General features: G+C 41.8%; 1 protein-coding gene across 1 annotated transcript in view; it reads right to left on the bottom strand.

Moving 5' to 3' along the window:
* Positions 1-676: 676 nt before the first annotated feature.
* The window catches only part of insrb (insulin receptor b), an 89,233-nt gene continuing 67,650 nt past the window's right edge, over positions 677-22,259 (bottom strand). Inside the window, exons 6-23 of the mRNA XM_084354205.1 lie at positions 21,779-21,923; positions 21,464-21,678; positions 20,662-20,788; positions 19,576-19,826; positions 19,163-19,330; positions 18,893-19,091; positions 17,200-17,338; positions 16,706-16,859; positions 15,352-15,500; positions 14,116-14,272; positions 13,712-13,808; positions 13,433-13,500; positions 13,119-13,348; positions 11,624-11,734; positions 11,350-11,512; positions 11,119-11,248; positions 10,890-11,024; positions 677-9,785 (exon numbers count right to left, since the gene is read on the bottom strand). Of these exons, the coding sequence (XP_084210331.1) occupies positions 9,431-9,785; positions 10,890-11,024; positions 11,119-11,248; positions 11,350-11,512; positions 11,624-11,734; positions 13,119-13,348; positions 13,433-13,500; positions 13,712-13,808; positions 14,116-14,272; positions 15,352-15,500; positions 16,706-16,859; positions 17,200-17,338; positions 18,893-19,091; positions 19,163-19,330; positions 19,576-19,826; positions 20,662-20,788; positions 21,464-21,678; positions 21,779-21,923 (2,993 nt within the window). The 3' untranslated portion in view covers positions 677-9,430. The remainder of the gene's footprint in view (positions 9,786-10,889; positions 11,025-11,118; positions 11,249-11,349; positions 11,513-11,623; positions 11,735-13,118; positions 13,349-13,432; positions 13,501-13,711; positions 13,809-14,115; positions 14,273-15,351; positions 15,501-16,705; positions 16,860-17,199; positions 17,339-18,892; positions 19,092-19,162; positions 19,331-19,575; positions 19,827-20,661; positions 20,789-21,463; positions 21,679-21,778; positions 21,924-22,259) is intronic.

Genomic DNA, 22,259 nt, shown 5'->3' with positions numbered 1-22,259 from the left:
ACAGCAACACAGTTAAAAATATACCATTACAAGTATCATTTAACTCTATTTCAAAGACGTCCCAGGTGTCCAACGCTCCTGTGTTAGTGGTGTAAACAACACCATCACCCCCCAGTGCTCTGAGCTCCCAGTCCGGACAGGGAACCATCTATGATAGGACCGTTCACTGCACGGCTAGCTGAGCTAACTAGCTAATGGCAGCTAGAGTTAGCAGTTTCTTTCAATGGGCCCCTTTTGTTTGGAGAGAGAATTCAACAGGTGTCTAATTCTTACATAGTGCACCTTTAAGTTCTGAAAGTGAGAGTAATACAATATGAACGGGAAATGGTTGCCATTATTGTTATGTATCATTATACATAAAAAGTGATCTAATATTTTATTTAAATATAAAATCTTGTGCTTGTGGTCGGCCTGTATATAGTTTAGTACAACTGTGTAATAAATGTGTAATGAGTAAAAGTATAACTAGAAATGTTAAATTAAATCAAAATTGTACTCAATTTGCTTTCGGCCATAAGTAATAAAAACTATATGTATCTTATAAAAGGTTCCACTTATTAGCTTCGACTCCAGAGCTTCTTCATCATCGCTCTCATGGTCGTATGTAGTTGTGAGCTAAAAGGTGAATTTCAGGCCACCAGCCTCAGTCGACAGTGAAGAAGTGTGAGAAGACACGTATTCTCCAATAATTTTATTCATAATTTTAATATAAACAGTTAATTGTTGAATAATTTACACACAGCAAGATTTTTATTTTCATATCATTGCAACATTTTCTGTACATGTCACTACTTGGCTCTCCTTTGAAAACATAGAAAAAATAAATTGTCAAGCGTTCATTTAGTCATGGCACATATTTGATCCTGTACAATATGCATGTATTTCTGTGTGTGTGTGTGTGTGTGTGTGTGTGTGTGTGTTTATATGTATGTGTGTTTGTGTGTGTGTGTGTATTCAATATGTCGATATATGTGATACATAAAGATAATGGCACATTTGGATCCAGTGTGAGGGATGAAGCGATCTCTGTGGGTTGCGGGTTTTTGGACTGTACATACACACATATACATCTGCTGTCTGCATACGCACCGATGTCTCAACATAATGTATACAAAACATATCCCAAAATTAATACATCAGCATATTCATCGACAATAACTGACATTAATAAAAAGAGGTATCCTGCAAGACTACACACAGCATTCTGGGGACCACCTATGTGCACTGAGGAGAGAAAGAAGGACACAGAGGAAGAGGAGGAGGAGGAGGAGGATGAGCAGCGATCAGAGACAAAGAAAGCTGTGGTAAAGACTTCAACCAAGGACGACACAGACACAACTCCATTGATTTAAACAACGTACAGCACAGGGAACAGGACAAAGATAAATATAAGATATCGGTGTGTAAACTGGAGTAGACCACTGGACCGACAGATGACTCTTCAGAAGAGGCTTTTGTCATCTAACAGGGTCACGACACCTGCATTGTCTATCTTTCTGTGATCAAAAACACAAATATGAACAGTTCATCATCACACTACTGACAGACAGTACTTATTTTACAGCTGAAGGTGTTTCACTTATACGCTGAGCCTCGTTAAAAGGAGTACTTTGACATTTTGAGAAACACGCTTGTTCACTTTCTGACAAAACCGATGTCACTTGTGTCTGACTGCTACATGTAGGCAAACAGCCAGTTAGCTTAGCTTAGCACAATGAAAACAGCTAGGTAACAAAATGTGTACAAAAAACAATTGAAAAAGGTTTTCTTTAACACACGGTATGTAATTTCTAACACGTGGGGTCTCTCAATCAAAACTAAACAAAAGACGGAAGTAGTGCGGGGGCGATGGGAGATGTTATCTTCAGAGTTAATCAACTGCCATTACGAAAGAGTTTCTGTTTTATTCACATTACGTTTAGTCACGTTCGCCTACTTCCTTTCTCGCTCTTTGATTCTCACGGATGTTATAGGTCAGGCCTCCGAGTTAAACCACCGCTACCTTAACGGTACTACATGACTTGAATCTTGATAAAATATATAAAAAAGGTCTAGCTGTTTTTAGATGTTTTAAATGTGGAAATGTTACATATTGTATCTTTAAAGAAGGGTTACGACCAGGACTATTTCTTGGCCAAAAACACCCAATCAAGAAAATGTTCCCGTACACAACGCCTGGTAAAATGGCAAATTGTTGTTTTTTTGCACTGCAGTTTTCTCACGGATTCAATAAATGAGATATAATGTGTTAACTGGTGAAATATAGAGGTGGTGGTAGGTGGATATTGTAACAGCGAGCTGTTGCCCCTAGTTTGTGTTCCTTCTACAACGCTAAAGTTAATCAGGTAAAGCCTAATCTACCATGTATCCATCTTCTCATCTAACTCGGCAAGAAAGCAAATAAGCGTATTCCTCAAAATCTCAAATATTCCCGTTACACCTCCAGCTTTACAGTCTAAACTTGAAGATGTGTGGTTATTGAACCATCAGTAGAGTTATAGCTTATTCAGGATTTTATCACTCGTGTTTCCTCTTCTTCAAAAAGGATGTGCAGTGGTCTTTTCCAGTTTTTCACATAAAAAAAAACAAAAAAAAAAAAACAACACATTTGCAAACTTAACACACGTCTCTTGTCAGAAACAATTTCATACAACAACATCTGTGATAGGACGACATATTCGTGACACAAGAAAGGCTTTCTGGGTGACATGCTGCTGTGACTGGGCGGGGCGGTCGAAATGCATGACGTCTTGTCGGCCAACATTCAGAACATGCATCGGATTAAGAGCGGGGTTTGTTGTGAAAAAAACGTTTCAGGCCACATACTGTTTAATGTCTTGTTACAAAGGGTTACCAAGCCCTCAGACTGGAGTTGTGCTGCTCCGGTTAAATACATTGATAGACTCGACTCTGCTCTTTTCTGTGTAGTGGGTTGTGTCATGAAAAACAACAGAAGAAAAACAAAAACATTTATCTCTTTAAATTTAGAAAAAGTTATATACACATTGATAACAATGTTAAATTCATAATGTACAAGAGTAGTAAAAGTTTACAGTCAGAAAAAGTAATTGTATTTGCCCTCCATACTTGCTAAAAAAAATAGAAATCAACATCTCTAAAATGTAATACTTTTTTCTTTTCTTTAAAACAAAACAATAACACATACAATGCTTTGTTCTCACCCTGCGCTGTGTTTACGAGCATGCTCTGTCCAACCACGTTTTAAGGTCATCAGAGTTCAACAAAACAAAACCTAAACTTCCCTAAAGTCAAGCGCTTTCATTTTCCAGGGGCTGAGGGGGAATCTGCTGCTATTTACAGTTAAGAGCTTATTTATCAGTTCACTTCTCGGGAATCTGAAAGCATTTCAACTGGAAAATCCCCCACTTGTAATGCTTGTCGCCAATCATGGGTTTTTCTATGTGCTTTGGGGCGTCGCTGTCCAAACAGACTGATGATGAGAAGCAAAGGAATCACTAAGCATCAAATTATCAAGCTATCTGCTGGTATAGGTTATTCATTTTTCCATGCACAAACAAAGCCAGAGCTTTAGCAGAGTAGAGACACAAGTTAATTTCTTTTTTGGTAAAAATCATCCGTCATAATATAATCCCAATTACAGTATTTTCCACAGAATACATACAAACAGAATTCCTGTGTTTTCATTTCATGATTAGAGGTGGAAAAGATCCTCTTTAGTGATTGGTGGAGACGAGCCAGTCAGTGGCGGATTTGCTCTGAGGGGGGTAGCGGAGTGGGTGGGGGTGAGGGGGTGGCGGGGGTCAGGCGGGCCGTTAGTCTGAGCAAGGCACTATGGGTCAGGGGGCCCGTTTGCTTCGACCGCTCCTGACCTGCAACACACCCATCCAGCCGCTAGAGGGCAGTCCAGACCACGTCACGTCAGAGAGAGAGGAGGATTCCTGATTATCTTCAAAAAGGGGCAGAAAGATTTCAGAGTTTTTGAAAAAGGGTGTTTGGGTTTTTGTTGTTGAAAACTCCGTTTTGCATTTTTGCAAGGATGCTGAGAACTTGCGCTTCAGTCAGAGGAGATAAAAAGGTATGTAGGTAGCTCTTCTTCCTCCTCATCCTCTTTATCCTCCAACCACAAAGCATCAGGCTGCCTCCCTGAGACGAAAAGTTACAATCTAGATTTCATGTCTGTTTAGTGTTATTATGGCACACAGGATTGTCCCAGTCCAGCTTTTTTTTTTTTCCTTTACAGAGAAGCAAGGGGAGGTGCTCCTCTTTAAAACTTTTTAACCAGCCCAGACGTCAGCATCCTGATCCGCCACAACAGACCCAATCCATGGCATTGACAGAAAATAAAGGTTATCTCTCTTGATATTATTCACAGTAGAAAAAATATACATACAAAACAAAAAATCAGAACAGATAAACAGAGAAACAGACAACCGACAACGACTGGAGGAGACATGGGAATTGAATGCTAACTGTTTGGAGCACAAAGAGACAGACTGACTGAAGAAGAAGAAGAAGAGGACGAGGCGTAGGGCTTTCTGCCAGTCTGGATGTGATTTAAAAAGCATGAGGGTCCAGGGCTGAGCTTGATGATATCAGATATGCACTTTTTTGACTCGTGCCGATGTCACATCCTCAGAAACCAGCAGAGCCGCTACTACGTACAGATTGGTGTTAATGGAAAAGGGGAATACACACAATAAAGCTACGCTGCTTCTTCTAGCACCCTGGGGAAGCCTCGTGAGTCATTTTATAAACAATGAAAAGAAAACACTGTCCATAAAGCCAATTTACTGCCTGATGTTCCACATTTAACAAGTGCTAGGGCTGAAAATAATCTTGAAAGCTTTATGAGAATGACTGGGAATTAGCTTTAAAATTTAAAACTGAAAAGGGCCAAAATACAAGCCAACAAAATCAACTGATGACAGCTTCCCCCGGGACAGAAGAAGAAACAAGGAGGCAGAGGGGTTTAACACACCGAAGGTGGAAGGAATTCATCAGCAGTGTTGGTAATGTACGAGAAAGTGATATTACTTGAAATGATGGGATGCTGAGTGACTGACGGGGATGATTTAGGCTCTTTAGACTGATTCCTCCATATGCACTGAGGTAGACTCTGGCCAAACACAAAGACGACGACAATTACTTACTAACTAACTAACTAGCTAACTACCTAGCACGCCCGCTGCTGCTCGCCACCGGCTACTCCACCTGTTCAATAACAAACTAGGCTTTAACACCGCTCCACTCTGAAACTCCTTAAAAATGCTCGACTAAAAAGCTAACTGTGTTCTTCTTTTACAATGACAATGATCATAATAAAATAAATATCTGGTATTTCAAAGATATGGGCACCATCTTAATTAAAAATTGCATATGCGTGTGGACATCACCACAAGATAAGCAACCTAGGTCGAGGTGGAGACCGGAGCTGTGTCCCACTTCCTAACTGGATTCTGAGTATGTAGTGTGTTTAAACTGGAAAATGAAGTACAGTTAAACTGCCAACACAGTATGCTTTAAAGATACGAGTGTAGTATTAGCATGTAGCCTGGAATTGGGACACAGCTGAGCTCCACCATTTTTCTGTCGTGTATGCGAAACTGACGGGCATTTTTTATAGATTTTTTTTTTTCTGCTTTTATTTTCCAAACTATGTCACAGATTATTTACAAAGTACAAAAGCCGAAGATTGTAACTCTTGAGAATAATTAGCTAAAATCTAAATCATAAGCCTCGGCTCGCCTCCGAGTGCCAACAGCACAGACTCTGGCCAATCCACAGTGTCACTGCTAAAGCACAAGGTGAACATTACTGTTCAAACCTGGCAAACAAGGAAACAAAAAAATAAAAAAAAAACTGCCCCAAAGACGAAACAACAAATGTAGATGCAGCTTTGATTTCTGCGCCTCTCCGGCCTCATGAGAAAAATACAGAGAGAGCACAGAGGCCTGCATGTGTGTGTGTGTGTGTGTGTGTGTGTTACTAGCCAGTAAAACTAGCCTGGATGTGGCTCTGGGTTTGAGAAGGCACTGGTAAAATATGGAAGCAGCTTCTCTGCTTTCTCTGACTCTGATTCTGTGGGTTCTCACTGTTGACAGAAAGCTGCCAACACTTTGGCTATACTATAAGTGCTGAATGTTGTTCGGCTAGATTGGCAACCACACTGGTGTGCGTATCGTCTGCTGACTGTCACCTCCCATATGAGAGAGAGAGGAGCGTATTCGGAGGATGATGGCGTTAGTGAATTAACAATCTCAAAAAAGGTCCACTGTGTAGGATTTAGGGGCCAAAATGGAATAAAATAATGTTTTTATTAGAGCCGCAATGATTAATTGATTAGTTGTCATCTATTACATTTTTTGCCAATTATTTTGGTTTTAGTTTGAGTAATTTTTTCAGAAGAAAAGGTCAAAATTTCTGATTCCAGTTTCTTAAACGTTAATATTTTCAGATTGCTGTACTAATTTATGAGGGTAAGTGAATATCCCTGGGCTGTGGACAAAAAAAGATATTTGAAGACATAAACTTGGTCTGAAGGAAACACAGATTGGCATTTTTCCCTCATTTTCTAATCACAAACTATTTTGATTTTGGTTTCAGTAATTTGTTTTTTTAAGAATAAAAAGTTCAAAATTTTCTGATTGCAACTTCTAATATGTGAATGCGAAAAGTGTGATCTGGTTCCTTTACTCTTCTGTGGGAGTAAACCTGAATGTCTTGGGTTCTGATCGACAGTCACCATTTTCTGACATTTAATAGATCAAATAACTAATCAATTATTCCAAAATATTCTACAGATTAATCGACAATGAAAATAGCTGTAAGTAGCAGCACTAGTTTTCATGCTGGAACTAAGAAGGGTTTTTTGGCCGCCTTAGAACGAGCCCTTTATGTCTATACGGGGGGCGGGTCCTCTTCCACAGAGTCCACCATGTTTCATTACAAACCAAACACGGGCACTAGAGAGGCCTTTTGCATTTTCTTGCATTTTTAGCGGTCACCTTAGGGGAGGGTGAAGACGGGGTGTTCAGGTGCCACTAAATCCTACACACTGGACTTTTAGCTAGCTTTGTGTAAAGGTAAAGATGACAGGAATGTTTTTGATTCCCGGCAGGAGGGATAAAATTCAGATATTTGATATTCAAGGAGGAAAAACAAGAAAGTCTGTGTGTTTGTGTGTGTGCTCTGAATCTGATGGGGTGTGGTGATGGTATCGGCTTTGCCAGCAGGCAGGCAAAAACAGGGGGAGAACGACGAGGGAACGAACAGTTCAGACTAAATCCTGGAATGTCAGACCTGAGTGAAATAGCTGCTGCACACTGTGTCCTGACTGCCTAGCTACATGTGATAGCGGAGAGAGTAATAGGATTAACAATTACTCACACACTGCCCCCCTCTCTCAGAAAAACCGAAAGATAGAGAGACTGCCCCTCTCTCCACTACCTGCTGCGGACTCTGAATACAGCTGGAACTTTCCGTATTTCTCTCCAGCCCTCCGCCACAAAATGTGGAAATTTCCAACAGCCTGATTTTGAGCAGTGAGTCGAGCATCCAATGGGAAGCCTCAGGAAGAGTGAGGAGGCGTGCAGGAGGTGTGTGTGTGTGGTGCAGAGCAGTATGACGACGAGAGGGGACTTTAATGTGTGAATTTAACAAAACCTTCCATCAACCGCTGAGGGTCCTGCACTGTGGCAGATCTCAGGTCAGGTGGGAAGGAAATGCTACTCTGATTTAAATTATGAGGGCCTAACTACCAAAGAACATTATTTGACTTATCGACCACTTCACCTGCATTTGGCTGAGAGCTGGTGTTCACTCCTCACCCTGCCAATGACACAACTGACAAGCCAGTGCTGTTACACCAACATAAGGAAGTATAATCACCAGGCGAGGACGAGCTCTGGACACTCCCTAACCTCACTGAGAGTTCAGTGACGCGTTCACTCACAATGACCCGGACCGGCACAACCACACGAAAGACGAAATAAACCTGCGACAACACACATATAAAGCGTTCAGCTCCAGCGTGATCTGACCAGAGAGAGACAGCGGACACAGAGACAAACACACATCAGGCGCACTTCCACCTAGAAAGACCTCATTCCCCATTTATAAAGCTTTTTTTTGGTTATTCCTTTTTTTGTTTGTTTTTTTTCCTGTTGTTTGTAGTAAAGTTGCCTCCAAATATTGACAGCTCTCAGTGGGAACGAGGTTTATAAAAAACATGATGCAGTGAGGTGACAATATTTCCGGGCTTCGAGTACTCAAAGGAGGGCGGGACTGGAGGCCTAAGACACAGAGAGCACTGATGGTAGATTAGTGTGATTTCTGGGGGTATAAAAATAAGAAAATTAAAAAACCCAGAAAGAAAAAACCTGGCAAAACAAAATACTAGCAAAGCTTCTGATGAAAAATATTACAAATATGAACTATTTACAAAAACATCATTATCTCATATATTATATATAAAATATTGGTACATCGATACCAATATTCCATATATACTATATATATTATATATATTTATATATTTCTATACCCACTAAAATATATCAAAGCAGCAGCTATTGGTCAGTCTGAGGAACTCTTTTGTCCAATTCTTAACTGTTTAAATATCCTTCAGCCATATAGTGAGGACACAGAAATAAAACTGAGAGTGAAAAGAAGAAAAGAGTAACAATAAAAAGCAAATAAATTAAAACTATTCACCAAACACCCGATGAATCTGTGTGTAGTTTGGAATTCTGCAGAACCAAAAGAAAAAAAACAAAAAAAAAAACACAACAAAAACAAAAACATTCCTCTAGGAATAGATGTTTGTTCTAGGATCAAGTCTTTGCAAGTCATCCCACCGTTCCAAACTGATTTAAGTCATTGTTCAAAAGGAAATTAGGATAAGCGCTGATAGACACTTCTCTTTGTTTATAGGCCACGTACAAAAAGGCCACTATCTGAGTAACAAGATTTCACTTGGAGAGAAAAAACAAAGCACAGAAATGTGGAAATGCAGATCTGTGGGGAGAAGAAGAGGAGAGACAAAGTCTTTGAGGAAGTTGAGCATAAGCAGCCTTCTTGGTTGTCTAAGGTTTGTTGTGTTCACAGTTTTTTTTCTCCGTTTCCATCAAAAGGAGTCCTGGAAACGTGGCAATAGTGAAAAACAATAGATAGGTAATATGGTAAATAGAAAGTCCGATGTGTTGTGGAGGAAGATAAAAAAGTGTTTACACCATGTTTGCATCCCTTGCTCGCCTGTGTTTGGCAGCCATGGGGAAGAAAATAAAAAGTCCTGAGATCTGTGGGGTTTTTTAAGGGCTTCTCCAAGAGTAAGAAAATCATAAGAAAACGATGAGAGGAACATGAAGGATACAGAAAAAAATGGACTGGAAGAGAAAGAAGGATGGGAAGGAAAACAGATTAAACAAGTTCTTTTAGGAAACAGGAAATGTTAGGAAGGGCTGGATCTGGGCAACGATAAGATTCGTCCGTTTTTCTTGCCACCGTTCATGTGTGTGTAGGGGACGTGCTCCTCATAGTTCCCCCTGAGGGCCACTGAGGGCCCGCTGTCCCTGCCTAAGCTCTCCTCTCTCTGTGAGTATGACGATGGGTCCAGGGGGATGCTCTCCATGTTGTCCAGGTCCAGGTCAAACTCCTCTGTCTCTGGGACTTTGTTCTCCTCGCTGTAGAAGAAGGAGACCTCCTCGAAAGTTGGGTGCAGTTCCTCCCGCAGCATCTCGATGATCTCGTGGAACATCGGCCGCATCTTGGGGTTGTACTGCCAGCACATCTGCATTAGGCTGTGCCTGGAGAAGAGCAAAAAGACAAAGCTGTAGCCTCATTTCCACCACAGAAACTTTCCCCGGGGACTAGGAACCTTTGGGGGGACCAGGGCCTACATTAAAGGAATAGTTCACTCTAGAATGAAAGAATGAAACATGGTCGCACACAACCATGTTGCAATGACTACGAGAGTGTTATTGTAAGTAGTGTATAAATATATAAAATACCAGGCCTCACTGACATATATTCATGTATTCTGGGAAAATATTTTCCTGACGTTTATAAATGGTTGTGAAAATTTCATTAAAGGCAAAAACATGTTTTTGTGTGCTTGTTACTCTCAATAATATGTTCTGAAAAGTGTACAGGCAGTATGATTTAATATATGGCTTAATCTGCCTTATATAAGTGCCAGGTCCCGAGGTATGTGCCATAGGAATGTTTGATAATCACCCATGCAAAAAACAAGAAATAAAGATTTAAACAGGAATGATGAAAAGGGCCACGTGGAAGCTTGTGGACCTTGTTAAAAACAGATGAAACACAGCAAAAAAAGAGCAAGTTTCCCAGACTTAGAAAAACACACACAATAGGACAACATGTGTACCTTTTGGTGATGGTGGTACAAGTTTGCACCAATTCAGCCTCAGATTAAAGGCACTTTGTGGAGATTTAAGCTCTGATAGCGCTTTGGAGAAATGTTTTTTATTAGTGAGTTCACGTTTAGTTTTTTCTTTCCTTCCGCTGCATTCGCATTAGATCTCCAGGTGCCAGTAATTTGGAAATGGAACAATATGCCAACAGAGGAAGGGGAAGAAGAGGAATGCTAGCAAAGACTACGTGGATATAAACTTTAAAAGAATGTTTTATGAGGAAGAAATGTGTGAACACATGCTATCTTCAGCAGATGTAGGCATAAAGCAAAACACTCCATAAGGCTTCTTTAAGGCACAGTAACTGTGACTGTGTCATTCAGTTTAGTTCTCATTAGCTCAGTTTACACCGTTTCAGCTCGTTCGGCCATCAGCTGAAAAAGCTACCTTAAAAAGTTCTAGACAAAAATAAATCAAGTCGTCATCATGTGGATTTCTTCTATCTGAGATTATAGTTTTGAATATTTGACTCACATCCTCTCGGGGCAGTTGTCTGGCCGTTCCAGGTACCCTCCATCCATGACGAACTTTAGCACCTGTTCGTTGGATAAGCCCTGGTAAGGCTGCTCTGCTAATGTGCTGATCTCCCACAGCACAACACCAAACGACCTGCAGACACACAGAAAAACACATGTGATCAAATGCACCAGTGATGTCATCACGATTGCACAGACTGAGCCACAGCTGGTGAGGTGTGACGTACCAGCAGTCAGAGTGGGCAGTGAAGACTCCGTCCTTCAGAGACTCTGGAGCCATCCACCTGACAGGAAGCAGGCCCTTCCCTCCTTTACGGTAGTAGTCAGTCTCGTAGATGTCTCGGGTCATACCAAAGTCTACGAGGGACAAACGCAAACGTATAAGTCAACCATAACTGACTGAGATGAACGTGAATTGCAATATGAACAACAAGGAAAACAAAACAAGCTTCAGTTACCTCCGATCTTGACGGTGAAGTCCTCGGCCACCATGCAGTTCCTGGCTGCCAGATCTCTGTGGACAAACTTCTTGGCGTTGAGGTAGGCCATGCCGTCTGCGATTTCTGCTGCCATCTGGATCATCTCTTTCAGCGTAGGTGGTGACCGGCCTGTTGGGTTGTTCTACAAAAACACACACACAAAAAGACGGTTACAAGGTCAGCCAGTGATGTAGGGAAAATATCACCTCCACTTGGGTTAGTCCCACTCAAAAAATGCGGTGATGACACAAACCTCAGAGTCGGGCCTGAGACCACGCAGGTAGCTCTTCAGGTCACCATGGGTCATCAGCTCCATCACTACCAGGGTGGGCTGACCTTTGGACACAACACCTAACAGGCGGACCTACACAGAGAAAATACAGAAAAACACACATGGTCATACAAACAATGTTGACCACTACATTTATTGACTGGAAACACTAGTAAGCTGTTTTTAAAAAACTACCTAAAATGGCACATCATCCCCTGTTGTACAGATTTATTTAGTAACAATTCATATTTGCTTTAATAGTCAAGTAAAATCACTTCAAGCAGGCCGAAATAAATATTTAGTAGGTTTTCGTAGACACTCTGAATTAGTGAACTTATTTCATCACCAACATGAGGGGCTTCAGATGCTCCAGCAACACCTGCCTCCTCGTGTAGTCCACCAAGTGCTGACACACTTTACAAAACACAACACTTCCCCGTCCGCCTAAAAGTCACTGCCAAATTCATTCACCCGATCCCTCGTGGTAATCCGTGTTGACAAATTGTTCCTCGGCAGTAAATCTCATTTTTGACACATTGTCACATTGCACCACTGACTTTGATCTCAACGCTAACTGAAAACAACACACAACTGTCACAGACATGCACAAGGGGTTGCAGATGTGTTAGTGTTCTGAGCTTTACAAGCAGCATGTCTGTTCGTTTAATATCTGCGGGTGTAGATACCGTGCGGGCATAAATCACTAGAAGAGCTGGTGTTGGTTAGCAAGTCTCAAACTGTGAGTTAATTATTTATGAGCAGGGCCCCACTTTAGGTGGTGGAATATATTTTGAGTTATTAGGACCTAAAAGGAAAAATCCCTTTTCTTGTGCACCTTTGAAGGTACTGAACAAAGCTTATAAAGATCATGACTCTTGAACAACAACTTCCCTACTTACCATCAATAACAGTAGTTAGGAGGGCATTGAGGGAAAACTCTTAGTGACACTTTAGCTTTAGAGTATGAGTCATGCAGAAAAGACATTAATAAGTGCTTTATTATTACTAATAAAGAGCCAATATGCTGCTAATATGCATCCTAATATGCAACCCGGCAATGGTTAACACGTCTTGAAACATTCCTGCTGTTAACCTGGCAGACGAGACAACACACTCATAAAATGCTGCTGCTATGTCACATTTTCATCTGTGACTAATAAAAGAAATTCCTCCTGACATGTCAACTTGATTTTTACAGCTGACAGCACAACATATGGTAATTTAATTGAGGCTTAGTAGGCTGTTTAATAAGATAGTCAATGTAGACACAATTGCTTACAGAGTGTGACTTGTTTTTGTAGTCAAACTGTGTGTCATTATGGCAGCATTGACACAACTAGCGAGTCATGAATCTCTGAGTCATACATGTTCTTGCTGCTTTCAACTGTAATTCACAAGTGTACAGATAGCTGCTCGGGTCTCCTTGTTAGTCAGTAACGAAGCTGTGAGAAGAAACAGTTTGAAAAGCGCCTCGTACCACGTGGTGACAGCTGAAAGCCTTCATAACGGAGGCTTCGTTGAGGAACTCGATCCTCTCTCGTAGGCTGGCAGATTCGTTGACCGTCTTGACGGCTACGCGTGTGTCCGGGTCTCCTTTGATGATGTCCTTGGCGATTCCCTCATACACCATACCGAAGGAGCCCTGACCCAGCTCTCTGAGCACATTGATCTTCTCCCTGGGCACCTCCCACTCGTCAGGAACATACACTACACCAAACAGACAGTGTGTGGATTAAGTGAGCCGTTCACAAATCATCACACTTAGCAGTTTCGTGATGATGCTTTTCTTACCATCGTTGGCGCTGAGGTACTCTGGGTTTGAGGAGGCGATTAGAGGTCCTGTCGGGCCTTCTGTTTGCCTGTAACACAACCACAAAAAGCATCTGAGACACTGAAAACTGTAATAAGAGGTGAAATTTCCAGACCATTCTGCAGAATCAGTCATCTTTATTTCTCCTGCCACATACTCCTGGTAGCTACAGGCTCAAATTATTCAAACAGAACGCCCCCTACTTCAAACCCCACCATAGTTTCAAAACAAAATGGCAGCATGTTGGTCAAAGATCTTACCTCTTCTTGAACATCACAAAAACCCCACCTCCCACGATCAGCAGCAGGATGAAGCAGATGACTGGACCAATCACAATCCAAATTAAACCTGGATCCGCTGTAATACACAGAGAAGTCATTGGTCAGTTAATTTGAGTATGAACTACAGATCTGCAGTCAGGAATAATAAGGTGTGAAACAATATTACCAGAGTTAAAACAGGCCTTGGTAATTCAATATCTTATAGTTTTTCTGGACATATAAGGAATTTATAATTTTTGCATATCTTCAACTTTTCTTTCCAATAAGATCAAAAATAAAACAAACGTCCACAGACACATTCAAACCAAACACAGTTATGTAATGCATGACTGTTATACAAGTGAGTTATAAAGTAAAGTCTGACATATAGCCTCCAGCCTTACGGTTTGGCATGAAGAAGTAAGTGGTTTCTGTGAAGGAGCCGTTTCCAGCCAGAGAAGTGGCGCGGACCCTCACGCTGTAGTTTCCAGGTTGCACAAGCGAAAGCTTCGTGCCACCTGACTTAATGTACGCCGGCCGTGACACACAAGCTGTGTGAACCTGGAGGGGGAAAAAAGACGACAACACAAAAACGGTTAACTGAGCTAACTAGCTAACAGCAGCTGCAGTATGAGCATGAACGCAACAGTTTGCCAATTCTTACGTATTGCACCTTTAAGTGTGCTTTACCCAATTTTTTGTTGATAATGAGATCATAGTAAAGATTCACACAAATATTTTAAAGTTGAATCAATGTAATTCAATTACTTAATCTTAGTTTAACTCCGCTCTTGAACCAGAATCACTCCTCTACGTGAACTCACATTAGGAAGTGAACGTCATCAATTGTGCACTGTCTCACTGGGTTTACTCATAATGAAATTGTAATAAAACAATTAATTTGACCCTGTCACACGCTCTACACATCATTCAAATAAATCTAGATCAGTGCGTTTCAGCTGCAGCAGCATGTGCTTTTAGTGCAGTGCACAGGAGATGTCGTCTGAGATGCCAGTCCATCCCTGCCACTGCATGCTAGTCTTCCTTCCTGCCTCTGTCACTATGGTAACAGAGCTGCTACTGGCTCCTTGGGTCAGGCAGTGCAGCAGTGAATAGCAATGAGAGATGAATTCACACATTTTACAGCAAGTAAACAACCACGACAACAGCACACACACACACACTTAACACGCTGTCACAGACAGACGAGCACTTACTGCTCACAAACACACAGGAATAATAATATGCAAACACACACGCGGCAGAAAACGTCAACACACACAGTGGTAGCATTGGGAGTTTGTAAACAAATATTTTCTTTGTTTGTCTCTCCATATAAGGAGTGTGTATGGAGTGTATACAGCAAACCTTTTCTTTCCTGCTTGCCTCAACTCCCTGGAGTCTACCCACATCACTCCTTGTTCTCTCTGCTTCCAGTCTTTCCTTCATTCATGTCAACCTGTCTGCCCTCTAAGCCCTGTGTTTCTCCTTCATACAGTGTTTAGAGGTAATTCCTGCTGGCTCTTTCCCTCCCTCACCTCTGTGTCCTTCAGTTTAGAAAAAGAAATGTGATCTCTCCTTCCCTCTGACTTTTTCCTGTATCCTCACTCTCTAAAAGTTTGTTGATAGTTGATACTGACCTCGGTGTCTCCAACCTTCCTGTAAAACACCTCGTACAGGATGATGAGGCCGTTGGGGGAGCGGGGTGCATTCCATTTGATCAACACATAGGGAGGCTCGGCTGTCACTATCTCATGGGTGACGGGCCCCGGGATGTCGTCTGCTTTCTCTGTGGGTACCAGACACAGAAAAACATTTAACACGTGTGCACATTTGTCTCCGACTGCCTCTAGTAACGGTTGGGGGTCTGACATTTGGCACTTTTCGGGTGCAACTGCATGGACAATTTGAGTTCATCATGATCACTTATGGCCAAAGCAATGGTTACGGTTAAAGCTGAATGTGAATGGTGATCTGTGAGTGTGTTTGTGTAAGATTAACAAAGTATGTGTTCAGCTGCCAGATGACCACATACTGAATCCACACCTCTCTCAAACAGTTGAAACAAAAAACTATAACCTCCTTTATAACATACCTTATTAAGGAATGAGTACTTTTCATGTTGCTTTTTTAAAGCTGTACTTCTACTCTTTGCTTGAGTATATTTTTGAGCCAGTAATCTACTTTTTACTTGACCACATTTATAGCTAGCAACGAATGTGCTCTGAACGTGGAGATTGACTGTGTGGGGGCAGAACGTTGTAGCAGTCCCATTGTGTAAGACTTAGTATCTTTCTTTGTTTTGGGCTGAATTTCAAAATCCCTCTGGACTGACTGCAGTGGATTCAGATCAGCTGTGTGCAGGATGGGGAGACTGACTCTAAATTAATGAGTGGAAGCAGCTTGGGGCATTCCCCTCCCAGCCAATCAGGGTGTGACGACGCCGTTTTGTGAAGGCTTCAGAGATGTGGGGAATGGCACCCAGGGTGGACTCACTCTCACTCTGTATCTGTCCCTGACACACTGCAGACCTCATCCCATTAGATCGCCTGCCAGAAACTCTGATCTGTTTAGGCCCGTGTTGAGATCAACACGTGTTGAGACTTGTTTGCTGCCTCATTTTATTCTAGTGAGGGAAATTTATGTTTATTCTTATGCCAAGTTGAGTGACCACAAAAGGTACCAGTCAATTAGCCTACCTGCATCAGGGCAAATAGCTGGACGCCTGCAGGTTTTCTTTTGTTTTTTTATATTATCTTAACTGAATCTCTTGAAACCCAAGCCCCTATACACCTTCAGATTTAATATTTTATTTCACTGGGGACTTGAGAGCTTGTAAAAGCACACTTCAGTTTGATTATCCTCTGAAGAGGCATTTGTTTATTACCCAAGTAGTTGACCTTGGGCATTCCCTGTAGGTGTACATATTTTCCAAAAGCTGTGTCTTCTAATCGTCTACATTAGCGTTAGCGTCAGATTTGTATTTGTTCTTACCCTCCGGCATAGTTCGAGCACTGACATAAGTAGCCATGCTGCAGCGTTTCATGTCCGTCAGATGGTTGCAGGCCATGATCTCGATCTTATAACTGGTAAAGTGGTGCAGGTTGGAGATCACTGTTGACTCCTTTAAGAACACCTTCAGCTCCACCTGAGCAGAAGAGATGAGAGATCTGATTACTCCAACGAGTGTTAGGGATTCAGGGTTACACTCAAATCATAACATGCACAAAAGAAGGTCAACTTTCCTACAACCACAGGTATATATAAGACAAATCAAGTTTATCTTCATAGCATGTTCCTTTGCCATTCTGAGGCCAAACCAAACAGAAATATGCTATTTCTTTGCTTGTTTTTCTGGCAGTAATGTCATTTCAGATTGAAAGACAGGAATTTGGATCAGTGTTCATTCTCTTATTTTAACATGTTCCTCTGAGAAAGACATGTAATCAATTTTCTGTGTGATACAAAATATAGAAAGTGTTTGAGACCTTCGAACCCTCCTTGTCCTTATCATTGCCTTCTGGTGAGGCTGTGGTTGAGCCAAATGGCAGACCGGAGGCTGTGGTGAGGAAGAAAGAGCTTTGGGTGGCGTTGGCAACTCCCACTGAGCGACGCCGACGAGAAGGTCTAGAGAAACAGAGTAATGGGTGAAAGAGTTAGGTTGAATGCCACTGAAAACCTGGAGGAAGAAAAGTTCACACAGTCCTCCGACACTCTCAGGCAAGCTAAAATTCAATTATCAAAACAAAAGTCATGTGAATTAGACCCTGGCAGATGGAGCAGCAGTGCGCAGAAGGCCAGTGAGGACCTCTGTTCACACTAACCTTTATAGTGTGTAGCAAGCCTGACTGCATGACATTTATCATCAATACCACCTACTGCCCTGCTGGAAGAGCTACCAGCCCTCACCACTGGATGGTGCCAAAGAGATGGTCCACTTTATTTTCAGAGGTTATGAGTGTAAACCGACCATAAAGACTATTAACTTAAACCAAGAAAAGGAGACCTGTAGTGCACCTCTGAGTGAGGACAGGTAGAATCGCTGTCTCTATTGTCTAGTTAGAAAACTATCAACCGTCCTTCCAAAATTGCCACCATTTAGTGTCCCTGAGCAGTGCACTTTCCCCTAAGTTGCTCCAGTGAGCCTTTCCTTTACTGTACAGGGAAGTTAATGATGAACCAACTTGGGGAAGAAGGAGAAAAACCGAAGCTTCCTGGCTGAATCCCTTTGCGTGATGGAAAAAGAGGGCACGAGAAGTTCTTTGTGTACTTCGCTGTATGGAGTTGACCTTGGCCGGTCCAACGGCATGGGTTCAAAATGCAGCGGAGGTGTGTGAGGGTTTGAGTGTTTGTGTGTGTCCAAATGGCAGTCTGCATGACTGCACCCCTGACTGGCATGAATGATAATGGGCACAGTAATCACTCCCCTAGGGAAGCGGAGGGAGAGACTGTAGGTGTTTGTGTGTGTGTGCGTGTCGGGGGAGAGGGTAGGGGGCACCGGGGCCCAGACAATCAGCACCTCCCACCCTAAGCCCCCCACAGTGGTGCCCTGTACAAAAACAAGGCTCTACAACCACACACACACACACACACACACACACAAACACACACACACACACACACACACACACGAATGGACGAGACAGAGTTGGCATGGAGCCGTTTTGAGACGGACATCATGGTGGCTGGGACAAAAGAGGAGTGATAGAGCGGCTCCAGTGTTTCTGCTACACTGACACAAACAAAGCAAGAAGCTTCTCTTCGTGCTACACTGGCTGCAACACTAAACGTACTAAATGTTGAATGTATACAAGCTTTTAAAATGATCATAAAATTAATTTAAAGTTGTGACAAAACTGACAAAATATGTGACTTTAGTGAGGTCAGTGTGACAAGAGTGGGGCTTAAAGTTGGTGTAAATGTGGCGGTATTATTGATTAGTTACTTCAACCAGTCTGTATGAAATATTAATCACAAGAAGATTCAGTTTTAGTCTTAGAAAGTGGGCAAAAGCTGACTAAAGACAAACTTGAGGACCACCAGAGGGTTTTTGTTATGTCACAGCTACAATTATAAAATGACTGACAGCAAAAGATGAATTAAAATGTTTTACTGTTGATCTTAAACAACAGTGTGTCTCTACTCAGTTTGGAAATGGTCATGAGTATCCAGGATGTGTACCTGCTCTCGAAGACTTCATTGTGGAGGTAGTTCTCAAAGGTCTTGCGGTACTCTATCTCCTCCTGCTCCTTCTTCAGCTGGCTGTCCGTCTTGGGACAGGCACAGCACCTTCCCCCTGACGTGGGCTCATCTGTGTGGTTCCACTTCTGCTCATCCTCACTGTCCAGGTGGGTAGGTGTACGAGACGGCAGCTTCATTCCTGTGCAGGAGAAAGAGGTGTTAGAGGAGGCGATTTGTCTAATTTGAATCGGGCAACCTGTGGATACAAACCTTGTAGGCAGTAGTCAAACTTGTAGAGGTCACTGTCCTCGGCCTGCTTCCGACAGATGACCCGGTAGTGGGTGATGTTGCCATTGGGACTGGTGGGAGGCTTCCACTTCAGGATGATCTGAGAGGAGGAATTGGAGGAGGAGATGGGGTCCAGAGGCACAGAGGGCTCTGAGGTGGACAGAGGAGGACAGTGAGACAACAATCAGGACTGTAATGGTATTGTACAAGGTTAAGCTGCCAGAAAAGACCAAATATAAACAAAACTGTTTGTTTACATGAAAACTATAAAGGGTACTGTTATCCCAAGAGAGTCCAAAGTCCAAAAATTATGATTCTTTGTATAATTTCTTCTTCTTCTTCTTCTATCATCTAATTGTAATGTCAAAGTCGTGTATGTGGTTTTTCGAACTCACTGGAGGCATTGGTGCGGACGTAGATGATCTCGCTTTTGGCTCCGTGAACCTGGTGTTCGTCAGACGCGGACAGTTGAGTTTTGACCATAATGGCATACTGGGTCCAGGGCTTCAACGGTCGGATCAGGTGCCCCGGATTCTCTGCCTTCTTGCTGTCCGTGGAACGAGACGGAGGGTCGACATCAGCGATCGCCCAGCTGTTAGAGCCACACGCGTCCTGTCCATCGAACTCCGTCACATTCTTGTATGGCCTGGAGCAGACGGGAGGAAAGAGATCGGAAACAAATGGATCAACAGGTGCAAATGAACTGGGAGAAGGATCAATGGAGCTCTTTTAGCAAGACAATTTTTATTTATTTAGCACATTTTAGTACAAGTAAACTCAATGTGCTGCTTTACATGAAAGTTCATACAGCAACAAGTGGCATTAGATTATAATAAATACCATAAATGCTGGGGAGCCGGACAATGAGGTGCTTTAAAGACTATAAGTAGAATTGAGAGGCTTATTCTGTATTGTATGGGAAGCCAATCAAGTAATTTTAGTACTCAAGTAATATGTTGGTTTTGATGTACGTATAAGGACACACTGTTTGGGTAATAAAATAAAGAGAAGGTTACAGGAATCTAACCTGGCTGAGATGAATGCATGAACTGCCTTCTCAGAGTAAACTTCAGGTAAGAATCCTTTAACTTTTGATGTGTTTCCCAAAGGATAATGTTCTGGTTAAGTTACTGAAATGGCTTCCACAGTTGAGTCCAAAATAACTCAAAATAACAGAAGACTGTTGTGTGTCTTTAGCATGCGCATGATAGGATGTGTACCAATTAAAAAGAAAAGGTCCAAGAATTGACCCTTGTGGAACCCCTTAGAAAATCTTAGTTGTGAGAAACACAGGATGATTTATTATTGAAGTAGGAGGAAAAAACTGTTAAGAACAGGACCTGCTGGACCAACTGAATCGTGTTGTCTCATGATTAAATAAATTATGATCAACAGTATAAAAAAAAAAAGGCAGCAACGACATCAAGCAACTTTTGTGACACGGTTCTTAAATTTCTAATGATTTTTGTTATGATACTTACGCCTCTTTGTAAAGAACCATGAAGCCCAGCAGGTCTCTGAAGTCCAAGGGCCAGAAGGGCTCCCACCTCAGCATAATCATATTAAATGAAGTCTTGATCACAGTGAATTTCAGCAGCTTGGTCTCACCTGCAGGATAACAAACAAAGACGATGCTCAGCACATATCTTCTGTAAAAAGAGCAAATGAACAGTAGGACAACAAACAGACTGTAGTGATAACAAAGACATACACAAAAATGTATCCTCTGTGTTTTTTTTTTTATTAAACGCAAAAACATAAAGGTTAGACTTCACATCACATAGAATATGAATGTCCTCAGGAGTTTTTTCCTTCTTGGTCTGATTTGAGTAATTTAGTGCCAATTCTTTGCCGATATAAAGAGTAAAACTAAACTGATGTAGATATCCTCGACAGCTGAAATGTTCTGCATTAATAATATACAGCTGTATAAAAACCTCTTTTCCGTTCTCCTACAGCACTAGGTGTATATATTCATGAAGTATTGTGTATATTTTTCCTGAAGGAAGGCTTGCTGTCTCTATAGACAGTTTTTTATTTCATTCAACACCAGGCTGCTATTATTTGTTGAAACCGCTCTGCAGTTAATTTACTGACAACACTGTGCATTGGCAGTATGTTCTCGTGTTATCATGCAGAATAGTACATTTTAGTCCACTTAGCAAATATATACTGTAAGTGATGCATGTACTGAGCTAAAAGACAAAATGTTTAGTTAGTAAAAACAAAACAAATTTTCTAATTAATTATATTTTCAAATTAATGTAATTCTGCTTCTCTTACAGGAGGCTTGGTCCCCATTGGTGCGTCCAGCGATGTCATTCTTTAGGTTGCGCTCCTTGGTTCCTGTTTCCTCCTCCATCTTTCTGATTTCAGACATGCAAAGTTTAGAGTTGTAGTGAAAGAACATACGACCACGCTGGATGGTCAGGTTGTGCTTGGACCAATCCCACAGCTCACGCAGGTTCTGGTTGTCCAGCGCATAGAAGGCAAAGGTACTGGGAGGGACAAAAGGGAAGACAGAAGAAAGAAATCAAGCACAACGTTAGATGTGACTGTGACTTTAATTTATATACCTGGATAGGAGAGAAGACTTACTCTGCCTCAAGATGCTCCCCCCTAATGATGCGTAGTTTGCGGAGGAAGGAGAGAGAGACCAGGGCGTAGGCTCTGCGAACAGTCAGGTAACCGGTGATCTCCTCAAGCTGGCCCAAACTAGCCTCTAACTCAGCTGCAATGTTATCTGAGGGAGACAGACATTTGGTCATATAGACAGCCAATCGATGATGCAGAACACAGACATTTGGTCTAGAGATGCACAGATTAAAATTCTTTGTTTTTTTTTTAAAATTCAATTGTGTGTCTGTAATTTCAATGGCCTGTTAGCGAAAACATTTACTGTATACTGGTTTAGCCAGGACTCTTATAGTAAAAGGTAAATGTGTGTAAATGTGACCGGCACAGAATCGGATATTTCATGCTGAAAACCTACTGACTCCAGTCCCTGTCTGGTCAATCAATGCATTTCTAACATGTTCATAAAAAATATGTATTTGAATGTAAGGGTGAATAGAGACAC

The sequence above is a fragment of the Pagrus pagrus genome, assembly GCF_965226575.1.
Source record: "Pagrus pagrus genome assembly, chromosome: 6".
NCBI classification, from domain to species: domain Eukaryota; kingdom Metazoa; phylum Chordata; class Actinopteri; order Spariformes; family Sparidae; genus Pagrus; species Pagrus pagrus.
The sequence above is the reverse complement of the archived record's forward strand: the minus strand, read 5'-3'. Positions and strand labels throughout refer to the sequence as shown.